General features: G+C 33.9%; 1 protein-coding gene across 6 annotated transcripts in view; it reads right to left on the reverse strand.

Annotated features, from left to right (window-relative positions):
• The window catches only part of DMD (dystrophin), a gene marked incomplete at its 3' end in the record, with an annotated part of 2539585 nt that overhangs the window by 1193425 nt on the left and 1322588 nt on the right, over positions 1-23572 (reverse strand). For all 6 annotated transcript variants that reach the window (XM_081277777.1, XM_081277778.1, XM_081277780.1 and 3 more), the window contains one exon: positions 2114-2286. In XM_081277777.1, the coding sequence (XP_081133903.1) occupies positions 2114-2286 (173 nt within the window). The remainder of the gene's footprint in view (positions 1-2113; positions 2287-23572) is intronic.

Genomic DNA, 23572 nt, shown 5'->3' on the forward strand with positions numbered 1-23572 from the left:
TGCTCCTAAGCAAATACTTAAAACAGTTTAATCTGAGACTAGAGTAGAAATCATGGAAAATGGAGGTTCATGACTAATTCCTAGAAAAGATCAACTGGAATAAAATTAGAAGTCTCTTCTGGCTCTGGTTAAGGAAAAAGTGCATCTACTAGGTAAGAAGACACTCTTGTCTTTTACTAGAAATTGGAAAGATCTCAGATATATGGTGAGATTTTAACTACTCTGGGGAAGTTCATTAGTGTTTGTGCTTCTTTTTAAGTCTGGGATTGAAGGTGAACTGGAAGGGAAATGTCTGTATGGTCCTGTGAAAAGTAAATGTCTGGTTCATTGGTCAAAGATGACTTATAAGTATAGGAGAAGCTTCACAAATCACAAAGTGTTCTCTTTTCTTTAGTGTGAGAATAGTAGGTACCTACAGAATTATAGTAATCACTGGCCACTCAAGAAACCCTAGAGGTACTTAGGGAATGGTGGGTAGCCAGGAATGCTGGGAGAAAAAGTGACTGAAGAGGATAAGAGAGAAACAAGCATGTTCTGACATTGTAATGAGTACTCCAAAAGAAGGCAATGAAACTGATCTCATTGGAGAAGCTTGCAGAAGCTCACAATCAATGGGGAATATTGAAATTATATTAGAGTGGTAAAGACTGTCTTTTCAGTGTATACACAGGATTTCTGAATTTCTATTCCTTCATTCATCTTGATTCAGACATTCTAGAACCACATGTTTTCAATTTGAAATATATCTATTATGCCATCCAAGGGAGAAATATTCTCAGCTTTATGGAAGGATTTTGAGTCCAGATATATGGGACATCCACTTTATATCCAGCACTATATTAGATATGAGTACATCACATAAAATAAAAAAATAACCATAGCCTTTAAATAGCTTGTGAAAAAGGCAAAAAGTAAACAAATTGCTAATTATATGGTAAATGGTAGAAATAGGTCCTATCAAAGAATGTACTCTACAGGGTAGCCACCAAGTCTGAAAACATTTGCAAATACCAAGTGATTTATTGGTATTATATTTTACATTATATGGTAAAACAACATCCAGACATCATGATCCAACAATAGTTTTAGAATATTAAGATGAATATAATACCTTAGGTGAGACATGAAGGATAGGTAGGACAAAGAACATAGAACATTTTGGGGACCTACAAAATAATTTAATGTTGCTAGAGCACAATTTTGGAAAGGTGTAAAACAAGAAGTGAATTATAAGCAGTGGTGCTGACCAGATGAACATGGGTCATGGGAAGGCCAAAAATGCCCTGTTAATGAGTCTGAAAATTTTTGTCAGAGAAATGATATGAGAGTATAAAACTTCTTACATTTCAGAAAAATAACTCTGGATAAAACTCTTGGGAATAAACTATGAAAACTCAGTGGAGACAACTGAGATTTTAATGTTGGAAGTATCTGTTTTAGAGCCTAGAGTAGTAAACTAAGTAATAAAATGAAAGTAAGGATGGCTAGAAATGGACAGTGGTTAGAGATTCTAAAACTAATATTATTTTAAAAATGGTTTGATTTTCTCTGGGAGCAGAGAAAAACTTAGAAAACTAAATTCAGAGTACAAAACTTTGAAATAAATTGTTCTACACTGTTAGAGAACTTTATTTAAACCTCAAATTTTAAAAGAAAACAATATTTCATGTGATGTGAGGTCAAGGAATTTATATGAATGTTCCCTAAAGTAACTAAAAAGTAAAAAAGCTGAATATTTTAAGTAAGGTAAGTACTAAAATGATTTTAAATCAATTCAACAAATTCTCCATAGCAAAAAAAAAAATTAGACAAGGAGGAGATGTATATTTTATATTCTCCAATTTTTCATACTGCCTCAATTAAATGAACAAACCTACTTTGACATTACCTGAAATTTTAGAGGATGATGCAATGTTCCAACATGTTAATTTCTGTAAAGAATAACTTCTAGAATCAGTTCATTAGTATGAATTGTTCATCATTATATGTTTTCATTCCACTTACCTTTTTAAAATGATAATGCTTCTCTTGCTTTTCCTGTCATATTTCATGGAGGGCATTGAAATAAATCTAGAATTCCTTAATCATTCAATAAAATGGAAATGTTACCTACCCTTGTCGATCCTTGTACATTCTGTTCACTTTTTCCCATTGGAAATCCAGCTGTGAGAGAGCTTCCTGTAGTTTTGCCATTTCCACTGGCATGGCACTTTGTAATGCTGCTGTCTTCTTGTTGTGAATTATGTCAATTCGACCTGAGATTTGTTGCAGACTATCCTTTATATTCTGTAATATTGAAATTTTAATACAAGTAAAAGATAAATCACCCTTCTATGGAAAAAAAGAAACATATCTAGAAATAATGGACTGACCTGCAACTCGTATTGACTTTTTAAAGTTATTAGCCTTTTGAAGTCCAAGGACTTCAACATGCATAAACCGAATAGGTAATTCATTGTCCTCATCCTGATATAGTTCATAACTCCCTATATCTTAAAAATGCCTTCATTTGGATTCTCTAACTCTAGCTTTACTGTGTTTTCTTCAACCTTCATGGCCACAGTTCTACCTCATTTTCTCTATCCTTTCTCCTTAATGGATCTCAATATTGGAAGGGTCTAGGTCAGTGTTCACACTTCTTTCCTTCTCTATCCATATGCCATCCTAATTGTTCCTATGAGTTCAATATCCTCTAAAAGACAATGACGTTCAAACTTTTATTTCCATCTCAGACCTCTCTGAATTCCAAACTAACAAACCCAAGTACTTTTTTATACTAGGATGTCCCATGAGCATCTCAGACTAAGTATGTCCCCAATAAAATTCTTACTTCCTCCCTTGGTAGAGGTCTTACAGAAACGAACATTGTTGCTTGCCTAGATTATTGCAACTATTATTGAAATGGTCCATTTTGTTACATTCCTGCCTCTCTTCCAGTCAATTCTCTACACAACAAGAAAATATTGTTTTTATTGGTGCATTAAAATTATACATAATAGTGGGGTTCATTTGCATGTGCACATGACATAATTTTGTCAATTCTTTTAATACCTAAATTGGATCATAATACTCCTCAAAACCCTCCAATGTCTTATCAAACCCATTTTCTTTATCGTGGCCTATGAAGTTCCATGAAACTTGGTTTTGTGCCACCTACCTTTCCAACCTTATTTTTTTCAATATTCCATCTCATAAGCCTCTGTGCATTCTTGAGTATGCTAAGCACACTCTTGCTTCAGGGTTTCAAAAGTTTCTGTTATCTCCACCAAATGCACTTTTCCCTAATAACATTTATATGACTTCTTTCTCATCTTAGAAGAAACATCTCTATCACTCTATTTTAAATATTAGCTCCCACCCTTCATATTTCCCTGTATTTTTTCATGTCCCTATGACTAATATTAAATTATATATCAAGAGATCTGTGTACACCACTAGACTAAACTCCACTAGGTGGGGAGGTTTCATCTATTTTGTTCTCTGTTGGATTTCCAGAGTTCAAACAAATGACTGGCACATGATGAGTATCTAATGCTCCTCTGTTGAATAAATGAGTAAATTAATGTATCTCAAAAATTAACTTCATAATTTCATCTATATTATATTTAAGGGAAAATCACAAACCACAAATTCATTTTGTAAAAATTAAAATCTTTAAAAATATTGATTCCCCAAATTTGCTTAAATAATACATACTTGGATAGTCTCTTTAGTATAAGTCTGGCTATTTTTTTTTTTATCATTTGAATTGTTGTAGACAAGACTGTTGAATAAATATTTGCTTAGCTTTTACCATCTTAGGGAATGAAAGTAAAAATGGATGATGTTGTGCTCATTTGTAAGAAGTTTAAAATGGATTATATAGTGGTAATAAGGGAGGGTGTGGTTCAGAGAACTGAAGGAATAGAAAAAAATAGAGAAGCCTCAGCTAAATGAGAAAAAAAAATAATTTTGTTGTACCAAGGATTGAACCGAGGACATTTAACAACTGAGCCACATCTCTAGCATTTTTAAATTTTAATTTTAACTTTACTTTGGAATAGGGTCTTGCTGAGGCTGGCTTAGAATTCTGATTGTTCTGCCTCAGATTCCTGAACCACTAGGATTAGATGTGTGTGCCACCTTGCCCAGCAAGAACAAAAAAATGGGCTAAGCTGTACCAAATACTTTCTAGAAGTTCAGAAAAACAATGGATCATATACCATATCATATATCTTATTTGTTCACAGGCTGAAGAAAGGCTTCATGGAGAAGGTTCAATCTGGGGTAGTCATAACTAAGTAGTGGAAATGGGAAAAACATTATGGCTAATAGGTAACATATATGTAAGGACAGGTAACATGAGAAGATTTTGCTGACTTTTTAAAATGCAGAGGCTCAAGGAAAGACAAATCAAAAACAGACTACAGATGTTTAATAATGGGCTTTGGATCTCAAATTGAAAATTCTGCATGCAATTCAGAAGCCAATGAAGAGTGATGATTTTCAAAAAAAACATTGTCAAAAATTTTCAATATATCAAAAGTAGGAGGATAGTACACATAGCCCTCATGATGTTGTGCCAGATGCTATGACTCCGTTGATAATCTTGTTTCATTTATACATTCAACCATTCACCTCTTCAACTAGATTATTATGAAACAAACTGATATTTTATTTCATTCAAAAATACTTTAAAATGTTTTTTCCAATATGTAAAAATTCTTTTCAATAAATTTATACACAATAAGTATCATTATCATACATTCAAAAATAATAAATCTGTTGATTTAATCAAATATCTAGTTGGGCCAGGAATGGTGGTACATACCCATAATCCCAGAGACTGAGATGGGAGAATCACAAATTCAAAGCCAGCCTCAGCAACAGTGAGGCGCTAAGCAACTCAGTGAAACTCTGTCTCTAAATAAAATACAAAATAGGGCTGGGGATGTGGTTCAGTGGTCAAGTGCTCCTCAGTTTAATCCTTGGTACTGCTCCCCCCGAAAAGAAAAATCTATCTTGTTTTTACATTTCAGTTGAATTGGGAAAGAAGTTTAGGATGGAGACATGGCAGGATTTGGTGAGTGTGCGTTATATGAAAGGAGGTCTTGAATAAATCCCAGGTGTCTGTGACATCCAAATGAGGCTTATGTGTGTGCGAGTGATGATCATATTTAGAAATTGCTGATGCACCAAACTAAATTCCAATCAGCAGTTGGCATCCAATTTGGGAAAGAAAAATTAAATGGCAACTTTGTTTGGGCCATACATATTTTGCAATTTGTACATAGTCTGGACTCTGACAAGTAAAGAACACTGGCAACTGGGCAAGGATGATTTAATGGCAAATGTACGTTAGAGTATAGTCTACTGCACCGTGCCAGAGAGCTTTAAAAACTTCTTTCTCCCATATCCCTTTGTTTACATTTCCACTTATATACCAAGTATAGTAAACCTAGATATTTCCCTCTCCTTGGAGCGGATTTGTTTGTATTCTAGAGCAAGGTGTCTGATTGTCTCTCTGTTTCCCCACAATAGACGTGCCAGCTGTTTTAAATAATCTCTGAGATGCATAATTTTGGGTCTTCTCTCCTATATTGCAAACCCTGATATAAAGCTAAAAGATTATCAATAAAAGGAACATTCTTGCCTACTTTCAGGTAAAATTCAGGACAACTTTAACCATGTATGAATTGGAAATTAGGCTAGAAAGAGAGGGCCTTATTGACCTCATGGCTTATCAGAAGATAGGCTCTGCAGAAAACTCCTCAGGTATGAGTGGGTAGCTGTAGAGAGGTTGTGGGTAGATCTTAAAGAATTTTCTGTCTCAAACAGAGACTTCGAGTCTATAGTATACATAAGGACATGCCTTAGGCAAAAATTGAATCATAGAAGCAGGTGAAGATATAGATCATGTCAATTATAAAAGGTAAAAGTCAATGCTCACATTGAGTGCTAAAAAACAGAAAACAGCTGTGTTTTCAGGTCTTGCTTATCTCCTCAGAAACAAGGAAGCTCAGAATATTTATGGGTGATATGAATTAATTTCAAACAGAGAAAGGTTTATGTATAATTTCAAGTTTACATACATCTTGTGATGGGAAGCCTTCATCATCATCATCATCATCATCATCATAATCATCATCATCATCATCATTATTTTTTTCAGCATCTCAATTTAACTCTTAGGTAAAAGCACTTATCTGACAGGTCAGATAAATGATAGTGGAAAGAGTAGACGTGGTAATGGAGAAATATCTTGTGAATTTATGCATCTGCAGAAATGCAGGTTAAAACTGTCTTCCAGTATTACATGTTTGTAATTATATGGGTTGTAATAGCATGAGAGATGGTCAAATTGCTCAAGGAAGGTTTTTAGAGTGGAAATGATGAGAATAAAGGTTGTCTAAGGAGGATCCTCTGTGGAAAGCAGGAGCAGAAAGGAATGAAAATGGCTAGATTGTCTTCAGACATAGGAGAACAAGAATAATTTACTATTTCAAAATCAAGAAAAGAAAGAATAGTAGAAAGGGAGAGAGCTGCCAACAAGTTAAATGCAGCTAGGACTAGGAATGAAAAGTCAATTTGGCAATTTAGTAGGTCACCAGTGATCTTATCAAGAGCAATTTCAAAATGCTGGATGTGGAAAATATAAATGTGGGCAGAGCAGATTGTCTTTAACTTCTTTCAATACAAGTAGAAAACAATTTATTACTACATTATTGTTAAATGCATTTGACATCAAACACTTGTTTATTAAAGAAAATTTTTCTATTGATAAAAACAAAACTGATGATATAACCAAAAATTTGAAAAGATAGAGTGAATTTGCCATCTGTTATCAATGTTCTAAAAGTTACTGGACTTAAGTGTACCAATAATATTCTTTTTTTTAAACTTTATTTTTATTTTTATGTGGTGCTGAGGATCGAATCCACTGCCTCACACAAGCTAGGCAAGTGCTTTACCATTGAGGCACAACTCTAGCCCCCAATAATATTCTTTATCTTTATTCACCTGGTAAAATTTTACCACCATGTTTTCATATATTTGAGCCTAGAACTTTCAGCAGGTTTAGAGCTGTCCCACTACTTTTACTTGGTCAGGTGCCAGAAACATAAATCTGTGTGACTTCTTTGCTGCTTCTATTAACTCTTCTGACCTGAACAGCCTGATTTCATCAACACTTTTATTTTATTTAACTTCTCTTTTTAAAAATTTATTTATTTATTTATTTTAATTAGGTATATATGACAGCAGAATGCATTTTGATTCACTATAAACAATTGCAGTACAATTTTTCATTTCTCTGGTTGTGCATGATGTAGTGTCGCACCGTATGTTCAGTCATTCATGTACCTAGGGTAATGATGTCCATCTCATTCTACCATCTATCCTGAGCCCATGCCCCCTCCACTCCCCTGTCATGGACTTTATTTTTCCTTGACTACTAGTCCAGTGGCAAATATCTATAACTCTCACAAGTCCTTTACTTGATACCAAGCAGACCACTGACTGAGTACTTAAATTCACATTGGGCAACCATGCAGTCACATCTGTGTGTATACTGGAAGCACGAATGTTTAAAATGCATAGCTCTAATCACCTAGGGAGGAAAAATTCGAGAGAGGAAAGAAGGATCATACCCACCAAAATTTAGAAGTTACAGAGTTATAATTCTGATGTAACGTGAGATAACGTACTTTATACATGTGTGTAGGTTCTCTCTCTCTCTCTCTCTCTCTCTCTCTCTCTCTCTCTCTCTCTCTCTCTCTCTCTCTAAGGATTTGTGCCTGCAAAGCTTCCTTATTTTACTCCAAGTCTCTGGAGGGCTCTCAATTCTTTCAAAAGCAGTAGAATTTCTCAGAATCAAGTTATGAATGGTTTTAGCAGTGGTGGGCAGCATGTTGCAAAAGCAGGAAATCTTTATATCTTAAATGAGAAAAGCAAAAAGCAAAAACTGGGGCAGGGAATACCATACTTCCTGGATATCTAGATAATAGCTCCTTGGTATATTCTTAAAGAATACTATCAAAATGGGTTGGAGTCCAGAAAATATCTTTAAACATAGATGCACATACTCTAGTTTCCCAGGTGTTGCACACAGAATAATGGTATATGTATCAAAGAAACTTTTGTAATACATTCCATAGTTTAAAGTCAGAGATGAGATCTCTTATAGTGTTTTACTATTTTAGTTTGTCTAGAAATAAGCAATCTTTTGCATAATCATTGCCATCCCATAATCATAGCACCCTAATTTTTTTTCAGTTCAAAAATTGGCTTAGAACATTTCATTGCCTAATTTTCACATGGTCTAATTCTGTTTATCACACTGCTTAAAAGGTAGACAGACAAGCAATGAATTCATCAGAGTTACATGGATGCACATTTTTCTCCTTGCACACTGTGAAGGGCGAGCCTAGAATTCTAAGGGTATGTGTATTGATGGTTCATTTCCTAAAGCCAACTGCATGCATTATTTGTTTAGAGCACTCTGGTACTACAGTACTGATAGTAGCCACATCTTTTTTTTTTCTTTTTTTCGATACTGGGGACTGAACCCAGGGGTGCTTTACTACTGAGCTACATCAACAATCCTTACTTTTTTTAAATTCAGTTTTATTTCCTCATGTATATATTTGTTTTTTAATTATTTTTATTCTAATTTGTTATATATGACAGCAGAATGCATTACAATTCATATTACACATATAGAACACAATTTTTCATGTCTCTGGTTATACACAAAGTATATTCACACCATCCGTGTCTTCATACATGTAATTAGGGTAATGATGTCCATCTCAATCCACTATCTTTTTTTTTATAATATTTTATTGTTGGTTGTTCAAAACATTACATAGTTCTTAATATACCATATTTCACAGATTGATTCAAGTGGGTTATGAACTCCCATTTTTTACCCCGTATACAGATTGCTGTGTCACATCAGTTACATTTCCATTGATTTATAAATTGCCTTTCTAGTGACTGATGTATTCTGCTGTCTATCCCATTCTCCACTATCCCCCCTCCCCTCCCCTCCCCTCCCCTCCCCTCCCCTCCCCTCCCCTCCCCTCCCCTTCTCTCTCTCCACCCCCTCTACTAAAAATCGTTTCTTCCACTTATATAATTTTTATCCTACTCCTCCTTTCCTCTTATATGTAATTGTATATAACCCTGAGGCTCACCTTCCAATTCCATGCAATTTCCCTTAACTCTCCCTTTCCCTCCCGCCTATCATCCCTGTTTAATGTTAATCTTCTTCTCCAGCTCTTCCTCTCTACCCTGTCCTTGGTTACTCCCCTTATATCAAAGAAGACATTTGGCATTTGTTTTTTAAGGATTGGCTAGCTTCACTTAGCATAATCTGCTCTAATGCCATCCATTTCCCTCCAAATTCTATGATTTTGTCATTTCTTAATGCAGAGTAATACTCCATTGTGTATAGATGCCACATTTTTTTAATCCATTCATCTATTGAAGGGCTTCTAGGTTGGTTCCACAATCTTGCTATCGTGAATTGTGCTGCTATGAACATCGATGTAGCAGTATCCCTGTAGCATGCTCTTGTTAGGTCTTTAGGGAATAGACCGAGAAGGGGAATAGCTGGGTCAAATGGTGGTTCCATTCCCAGCTTTCCAAGAAATCTCCACACTGCTTTCCAAATTGGCTGCACCATTTTGCAGTCCCACCAACAATGAACAAGTGTACCCATTTCCCCGCATCCTGAAACTGAATCCCTTTCTCTCGCCATGCACAAAAGTTAACTCAAAATGGATTAAGGAGCTCGATATTAAATCAGAGACACGGCGTCTGATAGAAGAGAAAGTCGGCTATGATCTACATACTGTGGGGTCAGGCTCCAAATTCCTCAATAGGACACCCATAGCGCAAGAGTTAACAACCAGAATCAACAAATGGGACTTACTCAAACTAAAAAGTTTTTTCTCAACAAAAGAAACAATAAGAGAGATAAACAGGGAGCCTACATCCTGGGAACAAATCTTTACCCCACACACTTCAGATAGAGCCCTAATATCCAGAGTATACAAAGAACTCAAAAAATTAGATAATAAGATAACAAATAACCCAATCAACAAATGGGCCAAGGACCTGAACAGACACTTCTCAGAGGAGGACATACAATCAATCAACAAGTACATGAAAAAATGCTCACCATCGCTAGCAGTCAGAGAAATGCAAATCAAAACCACCCTAAGATACCATCTCACTCCAGTAAGATTGGCAGCCATTAAGAAATCCACTATCTTTTTTACCCCCATGCCCCTCGGCTCCCCTCTCATCCCTTGCCCTATCTAGAGTTGGTCTAATCATCCTATGCTCCCCGCTCCAAACCCAACTATGAATCAGGCTCCTTATATCAGAGAAAACATTCTGCATTTGTTTTTTGTTTTTTTTTTCCCAGTCCTTTCTATTTTTTTTTTTTTTTTGAGACAAGATCGTTCTAAGTTACTGAAGCTTGCCTTGAACTTTCGATCCTCCTGTCTGAGCCTCTTGAGTGGCTGATATTACTGAGGTGTGTCACCACACCTGGGGGATAGAGCCCATCTTATATGAGTGGTGTTCTGGATAATGAATTAGATAAGGAAACCAATGATAGCAATACTTAATCTTCAGACAGAAGATTAAAGTTTACCAGAGAAATGTTCACTAAACTGTGGAAGAATTGATATGTGTCCATTTGGACTATTCAGTTTTAACACATATTTATGAGTACTCTGTACTTTCTAATCCTAATCTTGCACCAAAGTCAGTCTAATAATAAATGTTTTTAAGTAAAAAAATAGAAATAAGTGATCTTTATAGTTTTTGACTTTATAAAAATGAAACTATATCCCTACAGTTGCTATGATGATAGAAAAATCTGTAGGATCACTATAGATTATAGCATTTACATTTTTCTCCCTGAATAGTTCCTTATCTTATGATAAAAATGATGAAAATATGATGTCAAAATGATGAAGTATCTACTTTTTAGTGAACTCCCTTCTGAATTTTGGCATGTCCTGGTAAGTTGACTTCCTCATTGCCTAAATGCAATTCTATAAAATGTTTATTTTAAAATCACTATTCCTACAAAATAAAAATTTAAATGTAAAAAGTTAAAAAGAAAATTTTAATTTCTGGAAGTTGCTTGTACTAAAGTTTATATAATATAAATGTTTATTATTTTAAAATAGCATCACTACAACTCTGGTTCACAATATTAAATTGTATCAATATGACCCTAATTTAAATGTATACTGTGAGTAGGGAAAAATTAGATAGCAAAATAGTTTCACAAATGTATGATAGAATCCATATACCTAAAGTAAGTGAAAACATGAATGTATTAGCCATTTTGCTTCAATTCATGTTTCTATTTGAAAAGCTTATTGTTTAAATAAGGGTGCATTGATAATAAAGACAATAGTATACAGGCTTTAACTTTGAGATATAAAAATAAAGACTTTAAAATGTGAGTCTCTTTTTCAGAAGAAAATCCATTTTAAAGGAGATTTATACACAAATAATTTGAACCTAAAAGTACTTTCTCTATTTGAGTATTGTGGAATACATGTCTTCAACAGGCTTAGAAGAGAAACTAGAAACTACAAACAATTTATCTAGGGAACCAAACAAGGGACCAATTTGCCAGGTAATCAGGTTGAGATAAAGGTCTCAAGTAACACTTAATTTAACTATGCCCTGTTCTCTATCATAAGGGGTAGATTTTTACTGTTTAGTTTTTTCTTCCATTTAATGTAAAGTGACAACAAATCCCTTGATGTCACAGTATTTCATTACAGAGCCTGCCTTTACTCAAGTAAATGGTACACCTATTTATATGAATGTCTAAATAGATATTGTAGAAACCAAACAGGTCTAGAGTAAAGGATAGTGATATCTGATAAATCAGACTCATTTAAATTGCTTCTAATGAAAGTAAACTTAAGAAGAACTTACTGAATTCTTAAGTGTTTTCTATTACCTACAGCAAAGTTCTTTATTTATTAAACATTCTGAAAAGTGCCAATATGATGCTTGGTATTTAAAATAGCATAATTTCTGCTATGATTTCTCTATGCTTATGAAAATAAAAGCATTTCCCAGATCCCAAATGTGGAATGCAATTCAACGCTTTCTTAAAACTCAGCACCCTGTTATTAAATGGGGGTATCCATAATTTACAAGTGTCTTTACTCCTGCATTTTGTGCCAAGAAAAAAGCTCAAACACACCTTCCTGAGTTTTTAAGTATTATTAAGATTTGAAATAAGTCAATTGTGTGTACAAACATTAATTCATCTTCGATAGTTTGTCCTTGCTAATAAAATATTTACTTAATAAGTTTTTGGTGTTTTCTTGGTCAAAAAAATTACAAGAAAAAATGAAATGATAAAACTTTAGACATAAAAAATGTTAGTTAAAATGAAATATGAAATTATGTTTCAGTGTGTCTTATCCCATAGTGATTTTTATATCTCAAAGACAATTTGGTTTAAAATATACTTAACTTCATTTTTTGTAAACAAATGCAAATTTACTTTCTACTGATTCCTCAGTTTTCATCTATCTGAATGCCTCACATCAGCAGATGGCCAGAAGCACCTATAATTCACTTTTTAACAACCATATTTATTTCCTGAAGGAAATTCTATTTACTCATTCATTAATAGCCTCTTCATTACATCATTTTCCTCCTTTGCAGCATTCAGTAATGTTATGCCATGGCTTTCATCACATAGATCTCATTTCCTTAGTGAAGTATCTTCTAGGTTTCCTTTTCTCTGAGCTTACAGCTCTGTCTTCATTCATTTAATCAACAAATATTTGTTCAAATCCTATCATGTTGCAGAGACATTTTATGTCCTGAGATAAGAGTAGTTGGCCTGGAATGTCAATAAACAGTTTAAATAAATAAACTCTAGCCAACTAAATAGTCGTAAGTGCTAAGGAGCAAAACCAAAGGAGGAAATGATGAAATCAAAGATCTAAGTGGGGATTTAGAATCTTAGGCTGTGCAGAGTTGATTTTAAATAAAGACCTGTTGAAAATGAAGGAGTGAGCCACATGAAAAATCACATGGATTTTCAAGGCAAGGAAAGCAACCACAAGGCCTTGACATTGGAATGTGTCTTTGTGGAAGGAGTGTCAAAACATGAAGAAGGTGATTATGATTGAAGCACATGAGCCCGAGACTTCCAGGGGAATATCAGAGAGAAAATGGAGTGGGCAGCTCATGTGTGGCCTTGCAAACATATTAAGGGCTTCCTGTTTACTCAGAAGAGGATGGAGAACCTTAGAGGTTTTCAGCAGAGTTGTGATATGATCTAAGTTTTTATTTAAATGGCTCCTTCTGGCTAGTGGGTTGAGAGTCTCCTCTATGAGGGACAAGGAAACAAAGTGGGAGATCTGTTTATATAGATTGTTGATATCATCCATATTGAAGATGATGGTGGTTTGAAATTAAATTGGTGGCAATTCTGGATACATTCTAAAAGTGGAGCCCTTGGTATTAGGTCACCAATTGTATGCATATTGGTACAGAGAAGATTCATGGATAACACTAAGAATTTTGGAACAGAACTGCCATTACCAACAATGTGGAAAATTACAGGAGAATGAGGTTAAGGTGTATGGGCAGGTTAAGTTTAAGGTGTCCATTAGACTTCAATGTGTGTACGTGTGTGTGTCTGAGTTTAGGTGAGAAGTCTTGACTAGAGACATAAATTTGGGGAGTAATTGGGAGTAATATTTTCTTTCTTCTTCCATACTTACTCATAAAATCTGGCTATCTTTTTATGTTCCTTTCCCATCCATCTTTTCCTCTAACCCCATCTCAGTGAACAACTGTATGCAATCCCATGACTAAAAACTATGACTTTCACACAATGGGAAACTTATTTAGTGAAAGTGACAAAACAGATAAGCAAGATCTGAAGATGGTACAACAGATTCACAGATTATTGGGCCTAATAAATGAGGCATCTATCAGGTGGAGGGCGTTAACCAGTTAATGACTGATTCTGTTTAAGTTTATATATCAAGATATTTAAAAATAGCAGGAGCAGGAAGAAAATGCAGGGAATTTCATTCCATAGATTAGTGAATACTCAGATACTCTTGAATTTGTTCTCAGGTTGGGATTATATGTTCCTTACAGAAAACCCTTCCACAACCAACTATAGTAAATAGCCAAATATAAACATTTATTGAGAATTCAGCCCACAACTTTTTCCACCAGCATATGAAAGAAGGTGATCTAGATGTTGGGGGACATTCTACTGAATATTAATAATGTGAGCACTAGCACACAGACCCAGATTAAGAGTATAGTTTCTAAATTGGCAAAAAAATCTCCTATTTTCATATTTTTATTTTTGTTTACTACAGATTGATTCTGCCACTTTAAAGATTATCCTTGTCTATATCCTATGACCACCTTGGATGGGGACTATTCTCTTTATAAATTCATCTGAGCAAGTTACTTACCTGCTGCTGACCTTAGTTTTTCTATCTGAAAATAGTATAATAGTAGTGCCTTCCTCATAAGGTAGTTATGGTGATAATATGAGTTACTACAAGAATTTAGAACATGACCTGGCATAAATGATATGTGGTAGCTATTAGCATTGTTCAAACAATTATATTCAACCTCAATATAAGGCTTCTTCCTCTGTTTCTGATTCTTCCCTCTTTCTCCTTCTTCCAGTTTTTTCTTTCTACATTGCTTTCTCCTCTTCATGAATTCAGTTATACTTCTGCCCTATCATGCATATTTTCGTCTGGATTATGTTCTTCATGCCTCTATTACTTTCCAACTTCTTTGCATAACTATTCTGTGCATAACTTTGCATAACTATGTGTAATCTATAATATTACAAATTGCCCAAATGGAATGATCACATCTCATATTTTTCTATTATTTTTAGAGTGTTGGGCAAAGTACATGGACCTTAACAAATATTGGCTGAATTGAAATGAAAAGTTGATTTGAACTTGCTCATGAAAATACCATTTGAATGCTGTCACTGAAATTTAAGATCTGTTACATTGTTTGTCGACTGTTACAGATATACATTCAGTCTTGAACAGCTGTGAGTTATTCAGATATCACTCTAGATTTTTTTTTTCAATCTTACTGGTTATTTAGCACTTAGAGGAAATTGAAGAATAATAGTATATCTGCATTTTATGCCTGAATTTCCCCTGGTTTCCTCACAGTACCTTAAATACCTAACAACAAACAAAGTTCTTCATTTAGAATTATGTCTGCCCCTGACTCACAGATGTCACAGGGCATCAGTTAAAACAACAAGAAAACACAAAACCTGTATTGCACTGTTCCAAGGGTCCCTCAAACACAACGAGTCTAGTCCATTGGCACCAACTAAACTAAAAACTATTCCACAAGTCAGTTATTAATAGATGCCTTTTGCATTAAGTTGTGCACATTGTCTAAATCATTTTATAGAAAATCCTAATAGAAAAACTGACTTACATAGGGCAAAAGAGAGTTGTAAGGAAGCAATTGTTTTTCTCTTACTTGAAAATTGGACATATGGCATTTACTTTTCCAGATTTTTTAGAACCAGGATATACTTTTAAGTCTTTTTTAACTGGGCAGAGGAGGGTCAGCTGGGTTTATAGAGAGAAATTGGAAGGCAATTCAAAGATACAAAGAAATATCAAAAATTGGTAATGGTCAAGGGAATGGGATGAAGAAAAGAGGGCAGGATATTTTCTTCTTTTTCACTTTATAGTCTTTATTCCATTTAAATATGCAGTCAGGAATATCTTGCTCTTTTTATAAAGAACTGAAAATCCATTATGAATGATCAAGCAGGTTTATACATGATAAAATGTAACCAAATGTGCACAAATTAATGCAAATGATATTAGACTACTTTTGAAATTGTAAACATGTTTGGTAAAATTATGCCCAGTTTTTAAATAACTCATGTTCTTGATGTTTGTGCAACATACTTTATTGTGGTGTTTCCATAGGGGAATAGAAAAGAAAAACTACTCTTTCATAAATTGTTCTGAACATAAATTCATAAGTCTAAAGAAAAACAATTTTAGAACCCCAAAAGAAACAAACAAACCAAAAACATGAAAGGAAGCAGGATCCAAACTCTCTACTCAATTTCCTTACCACTTAATTTACTCTAATGATAAGAATGTCTTTATCCTTTTGTCTAAAATTTGGCAAATTAAATTTGGTGATTGGTAGTTATTGGTGCCCCTTAGTCATATGTGGTTTAAAACACAAAGATCTTAATTTGTTTTCTGAAAATGATTAATAATATGCATAATACTAAAAAATAATCAGACTTCACTAAAGGGAATTATACCAAGTTGAACTATATGAAATTGCTGGTATTGGAACATTTAACTGACATGATGGCACTTCATAATGATCAGCTTAAAATTATTACAGTATTAACATACTCATGGTTATACATTTAAGTTGGAAAAATGAATACAAACTAGCTTTTTAAAATGGTAAAGGAAAAACTACAAAAATAAGTAATAAGGGCAAAATTCAAGTCTCCAAAGATAAAAGGGGATAAAAACCCATTATTGATTCAATTATTCCTCACCTAGAGCTTCACTAATTTTATTTTAAGTCATGGTTCTAAACTTAGAACACAGATTCTTGAACTGCTGAAATAGAAATTGAAAAAATGAATTTTACATATTTCATTTAAAAAGCAAAGCTATAAAGAAAGAAATATACAAACAAACAAGAAAACAACAATCTCTTCTTGTTGAACATTATGATACATGGAGACTTGGCGTGATTTAGATTTTGCACTTTTGCATATTAAGATGAATATTATAAAAGTGATAGGTGAATGGAAACTATTACCCCTGAATAAATAGCTCTGGAGATGAAGAAACGTGAATGAAAATATATAACATTCTCTGAGAGAAATTTTATCAAAAGCAAACATTTTTAGTCTACATGTGTTCTCTTCTTTTAAACTTTTTAAACTTTAACCTATATGCCAACACTGGAAATACCTTTATGTATATTTTATATGGTTGTTAACATTTTATTTAAAGTTTTAAAATATGAATATGCAATTATATAAGTTTTAATACATTCTTAAATGCAATTTATTTTTCAGAGTTGTTTACATGGAAATTTATTTTACACTAATTTTTATGATTTGGGGATATTTGATAAAGCAATATGGATTTTACAAATTGTTATTGTTTAGATGTAATATCCCCAAAAAACTCACGTGTGAGAAGATATAAGAAGGTTTGGAAGAGAAATGACTGAGTTATGGCTTGAACATAATTATTGAATTAATCATTGATGGGATTAACTGGTAGTAACTGGAGGCAAGTGGGGTGTGGCTGGAGGAGGTCAGTCATTGGGGGCTTTGGGGTACATATTCTATCCTTTATTTCTATGTCCCTATTCTTATGAATGAAAATGTTTATTCTCTATCTTTATATATTTTATACTTGTAAACTCCTTTTAATTTTACAGGAGCTCACAATGAGAGACTGTCTTGAGCCTCAGAGAAGACTTTGGACTTGAACTTTGAGCAATCTCCAAACTGTTAAGACTGTGGGGACTCTTGAGAATGGAGTAAATGTCTTTTGTGCTTTCAGATGATTGTTGAGCTTTTGGGGGCCAGGGGTTGAATGTTATGTTTTAGATGTGGTGTCCACCAAAAGCCATGTGTGAGAAAATGCAAGAAGGTTTGAAGGAAAAATTTTCAGTGAATTAATCCCTGAGTTGTAACTAGAGGCAGGTTGGATGTGGCTGGAAGAGAAATGGGCCATAGGTACATGGTTTTGGGATATATATTTTTTATCTGGAGAGTGGAGTCACTCTCTGCTTCCTGGTCATCATGTTAACTGCTTCCTTCTGCCACACTCTTCTGCCATAATGTTCTGCCTCATCTCAAGACCTGAGGAATGAAGCTGGCAGTCCATGGGCTGAGACCTCTGAAACCATGAGCCCCCAAATACACTTTTCTTTCTCTAAAATTTTTCTGGTTGGGTCTTTTAGTCACAGCAAGGAAAAAGCTAATTAAAACACAAACCTTGGAATTTACATAGTCATGAATTTCAATAAGAATATTTCTGTATAATCTTACTTAAATTCACACTATCTTCACAACAGTATTATAAAGAAGTCTTGGACAGGTATTGTCATTGATTCAATTTCAATACTGAGAAAACAGGGTTAAGCTGGGTGCAGTGGTGCATGCCTGTGTTCCCAGAAGCTTGGGAGGCTGAGGCAGGAAGATCATGAGTTCAAAGCCAGCCTCATCAATTTAGTAAGGCCGTAAGCAACTCAGTGAGCCCTCTCTCTAAATAAAACATAAAAAGGGCTGGGAATTTGGCTCAGTGATTGAGCACCTCTGGGTTCAATCCCTGGTACCAAAAAAAGGAGGTTTACCAATTTTATTTGACTTGCCTAAGTGCATAGCTTTTAAGAATCAGGTTCAGTATCCAAGTCTTTTAGATTCAAATCCCTTGCTTTGACAAACTCTCTAGCCTAATGCTTGTTATGGCCATATAATGCAATTTCAGTGATTAGGAAAAATATTAGTAATATTTGAATTATATATGGGTTGCCTGCCACATACTTTCATCAATGATTGATTTAAATTTCAGCATGTATGAACCCAATTAAAATATCTTCCTGGTGATATTTGCGTATTTTTTAAAGAAATCAAATGCCAGGATGATTCAGGATATAATATAAAAGAGGCTAATTTTATTTTTTCTTTTAATCTTGGGACCAATAGACTAACATTACTCTGTCCTTTTCTATCACAGAGTTCATTCTAGGATGTGCCAGACTGTCAGACATTCATTTAAGAGATATACATTGAGTGTCTATTGGGTGCCAGGTAGTGTTACAGGAGATGAAGATGCATCTTTACTAAAGAAGAAAAAGAAGATATTTTTTTTTCCTCCTGGTGGTTGGGCATATGATGGATGTTGGTTACCACAGGGAACAGGTCAGGAGTAGATGGCTCTTTTGCAATCCATTGTAAAATCTGAAAATTTTATTTTTTGCTATGGCTGATTCATCATCATCATCATCTTGATAAATGTAGCATACAATGGGTATACATACCTGTAAAAGCATGCATATGTGCTTTAGATTTATAAAGCACTAAACTATTATTTTCACATTTGGGGAGGGTGAAAATAATAGATTTGAGCAGTTTAAGGTATCATAAATGCCTTGAGACACTTTGTAACTTGGTTAACAAAGAGGCATACAACCTCTAATTCTAAGAAAAAAAATAGAAAACCCCATTAGTATCTCCTTTGGCAGTAGCCTTTAGGAATTAGATCATCTTAAAATTGAAGAAGAGAAATTGGAGTGCCAAAGACTCAAACTCTACTTCATTCTCACTTTCTGGAATTTGTCTTTATCTGGAAGATGAAGGTAATACCCTATATAAAACTTATACTTAATATGTAACATCAGCTGCCAAGCAATACATTAATGGCATATCAAATTGGGAAGTATGTTCAATCAAAAAGCATTAAAGGATTTATTAATTATGTTTCCCTGAGCTTCTAAAGATTTTTGAAAATTTACTTTTTTGTGACTCTAAAGTAAGTTGACCTTAGAATTTTTTCTGCATAGATTATAATCTACATGTGGAAAATACTTTGTATGCATAACTATGTATTTTTTCCAAAATATTTTTCATACAATGATATATTGTCCTCATGCAAATAATGAATCACTAATTATACATCACAGATAAAAATAGCAGCATAAGTAGTCAAAGCATAGCTTGAATAGTTCAGGAATAGAAGGAAAACCTCCCTACAACTAAGTTGCAACCTCACAATTTCTATCAGCCTCATGATTTTTAAATTTTAATTTCCATTAGCAAAATGGAAGGAGTAGGAGTGAGTTTTTCTTTTTCTTTTTCTCCTAGCACTGGTGATTGAAATCAGGAGTGCTTTATTACTGAGGTACTTCCACAGTCCTTTTTATTTTATCTTTTATTTTGAGACAGGGTCTCACTGATTTGTTCCCTAGAACTTGTTATCCTACTGCCTCTGTCTCCCAAGTTTCTGGGATTACAGATGTGTGCCACTGTGCCCAGAAGAGTGAGTTTTTAAAATATATTTTAGCTGAATTGGGAATAAATTGCAGCAAGAAATCAATGTAGCACAACTGTTGGACATGATAAAATAATGGTGGGGAGAAAGGAAAAATAATATTCTATAAAAGAGAGATAAGAATAAAATGTAAAAGAAAACAATATCAAAGCACATATACATATGAGCCAGATATGTCCATAATATAATGTTTATAATCTCTTCACTATAAGATACATGAAAAATTAGGTACTCTACCAATGATTTAAGCAGGATTCATAATATAATTGATAAATTAATATTTATATGTAGTACAGAAATATATATATATATATATATATATATATATATATCAAATCAAACAAATATATCCCATATCATACAGATGAAGAAAATATTTATAACTAAATAAATGTGCTAGTTGAAAGAATTCAATTTTCCTCAGAGAAATCATTAGCTGATTACATTATTCAAAATATTTATATATAGGCTGAAAGATCAGTTTTACAATGTGGTAATAATACATTAATAAAAATTACATTTTCCATGTACTAAACTGTTAAATGAGAAATTTTAAGTAGAATTCAAAAGGCATTTGTAATCAAAATTGGCTTTGAGATTTTATACAATCCATGATTATTTAATTTAGAATAACTGCAAAGTCTTTCAGCTGTTACATTATTAAATTGATAAAAAATCCAATGCTTTTTCTACCATGCCCTGTATTACAATATGCACATAAACAATCATTCTTTTATTTTCCTTCAGGTATTTTGTTCAGATTTGTACATATGGTGCCTCCTGCTATTATCTACTTCCCCTAGTACCAGAATATAAAAATAGTCACTTTGCTCATGGCAATGTTGTCTTCATTTAAGTGATTGGCATTATTAAATTTGTGCTAAAATAGCATGAAGTAGATTCCAAAGGCAAAAGATCTTAACCAGGTTATAGTATCTTGGTTACCAGTACTTTTGTCCCTACTTCAAAGAAAAACTGAAATGTAGAAGACAAAAATATCAAAGAAAAACTTTACAATCTTCAAGAGATCCTCTTTCAAGTTCAAGGAACACCAGCATTTTCCTACTTGGGCCCAAATCTGCTGAAAAAGTCTTTTTATTCACATATTCTCAAGTTCAATATAAATATAGGTATAGATTCACTATATTTACTTTGAAAATGTTTTCATAATCTAACATTCTCTTACTATTACCTAGTCCAAGCCACCAGGATCTATCTCTCATTCAACTGGACTCTTCTTTTACCCTTGGTTCCGTATACTTCTATACTCAACGCAAGAGTCAGTGTGATCCTATTAAAACATACATCAGATCATGTCACTCACCTGTTCCAAAACCAACAATGGCTCCCATCTCTCTCAGAGTGAAAGGTAATCTTTATAATATCCCACTAGGTCATCCATAATTGGGACTCCCAAAAAGCCTATGATCTTATCCCCTATTTCCCTCTCCATATCATGCTTTACTCCAGCTACATTGGCTTTCTTGCTGTTCCTTGATCAAGAAGGGTTCACTCCCACATTTCACTCCCACATTTGGGTCTTTGTTTCCTCTACCCAGACAGCAGGGCTGACTCCCTTATTTTCTTCCAGTTTAGCTCAAATGTCCTTTATAATCTATTTAAAAGTACAAACCCATCTCTTGCCATTCCATCTACTCCTAACTTTTTAATGGTCCTGTATTCCCTTATTGAACTCTACGTTGTTTTTTTTAAAATAATATATATTACCTTGTAATATTCAATATTTACTTATTTATTTATTGTTTATTTCCTTATGTTCTATCTCCTACTACTATAATAAAAACTGTCTAAAGGGAAAGATACATTGGTTTTGTTCACCATTTTTTAAGCACATAGAAATAATGCCTGGCACATAGCAAGAACTTAATAAATATTTTGGAAAAGATAAATTCTCACTCCTTATATTACTACTTATCCTATCAACTCATTATAAGTCTCAATAGCCATCCATAAAATTTGAACACCTTTGCTTTTTGAGTTTACTACCAGTTCTTCCTTGTGCAGTTTTGGTTGAACAAGGGCTGCCTTTATTTCTTGATCCTACTTAAAGTATATATTAGGAACAAGTCCTCTGCTCTCACCTGTGAGCTTTCTTCATATGTTCATTATTCTTGTCACACTCTTGATAGCATGGTTTAGATTTAAAATGTCCCCCAAAGTCTTATGTGTTGAAGGCTTGGTCTCTAATAAAGCAATGTTCAGAGGTGGTGCTTTGCGGAAGTGATTAGATCATGAGGCCTCTGACCTTGTAAGCAGATTAATGATAGCTGAATGGACTTCTTGGAGGCAGTAAAAACTTTAGGCAGGTGAAGCATGGTTGGAGCAAGTAGGTTCACTTGTCCCTGTTCCTTTTATTTCTCTCTTTGTGTTCTCTGTTATCTGTCTGTCTTCCCATACCCTCTCCTTTCCAGCTAGCTTAAGCTGAGAAGCTTTCCTCTGCCATGCCCTGCACTATGATATTCTCCTCACCTCAAGCTCAAAGCAATGCTACTGGTTGAACATGTACTGCAACTTGTGAAACAATGAGCCAAATTAAAGCTTTCCTCTTTTAAGTTGATTATTTCAGATATTTTGAACACAGCAATGAATATCTGGCTAACACACCTGTCTACCAAAAATACAGCTTATTTTATCCACAATACAGCATCTATACTATCATCAATTTAAATAAGCCAATTGAAATGATGCATGAATGGCTTCTTTATTTCCCTTTATTTACTTGTTTTTCTTTATTTTCTTATACCTTTCCTTCTCCCCTTCTTCCTTTCTTTTATGGAATCTTTCTAAGTTGACATCAAATCATCTAGAACTAGATTCTAGGATATTTTCCTTTGAATTGGGCATGACAGACTTAATATTCTACCTTATTTTATCCACATTTGCCTTCACTATGCTCAACATAACACCCTAGAAATAACTACATGAAAGGTAGCTAAGAGCAGAGATTTTGGGGTTGTTTTGCTTGGGTTAAAGTCCTGGCTTCACTAATACTAGTGAGGTCAACTTTGCCTGCTTACTTTATATTTATTTACTTTTTCATGTATAAAATGGTTATATTAGCTTCAATACGTCATAGATTTCTGGGCAGAATTAAGCAAGTAAATAGAGGTAAGTTATTAAAACTTGAGTACCTAGGTTGATTCTCATTATAGCAAAAAATAAAGCCTACTTTGCATCCTTATAAGCTAGGTTCATATTTGGGGAATTCTACACTAGTGGCATAAAGGATTTCCAAGGATTTCTATTGACAAGTGTTTATTCTACAGGGTATATGCCTTTATTATTACTATTTTTTATAATTGCCCTAGTAAAAGTTCTCCTACAAGCTGACCCTAAAACAAGAATATGCATGCAATTAATTCATTTTGGAAATGATCCTAGGAAACAGTGACAAGGGAGTTGGTTAAGAGAGGGAGTAAAGAACATAATATGAG

Source organism: Spermophilus citellus (assembly GCF_964194105.1).
Source record: "Spermophilus citellus genome assembly, chromosome: X".
In the NCBI taxonomy this organism is placed as follows: Eukaryota; Metazoa; Chordata; class Mammalia; order Rodentia; family Sciuridae; genus Spermophilus; species Spermophilus citellus.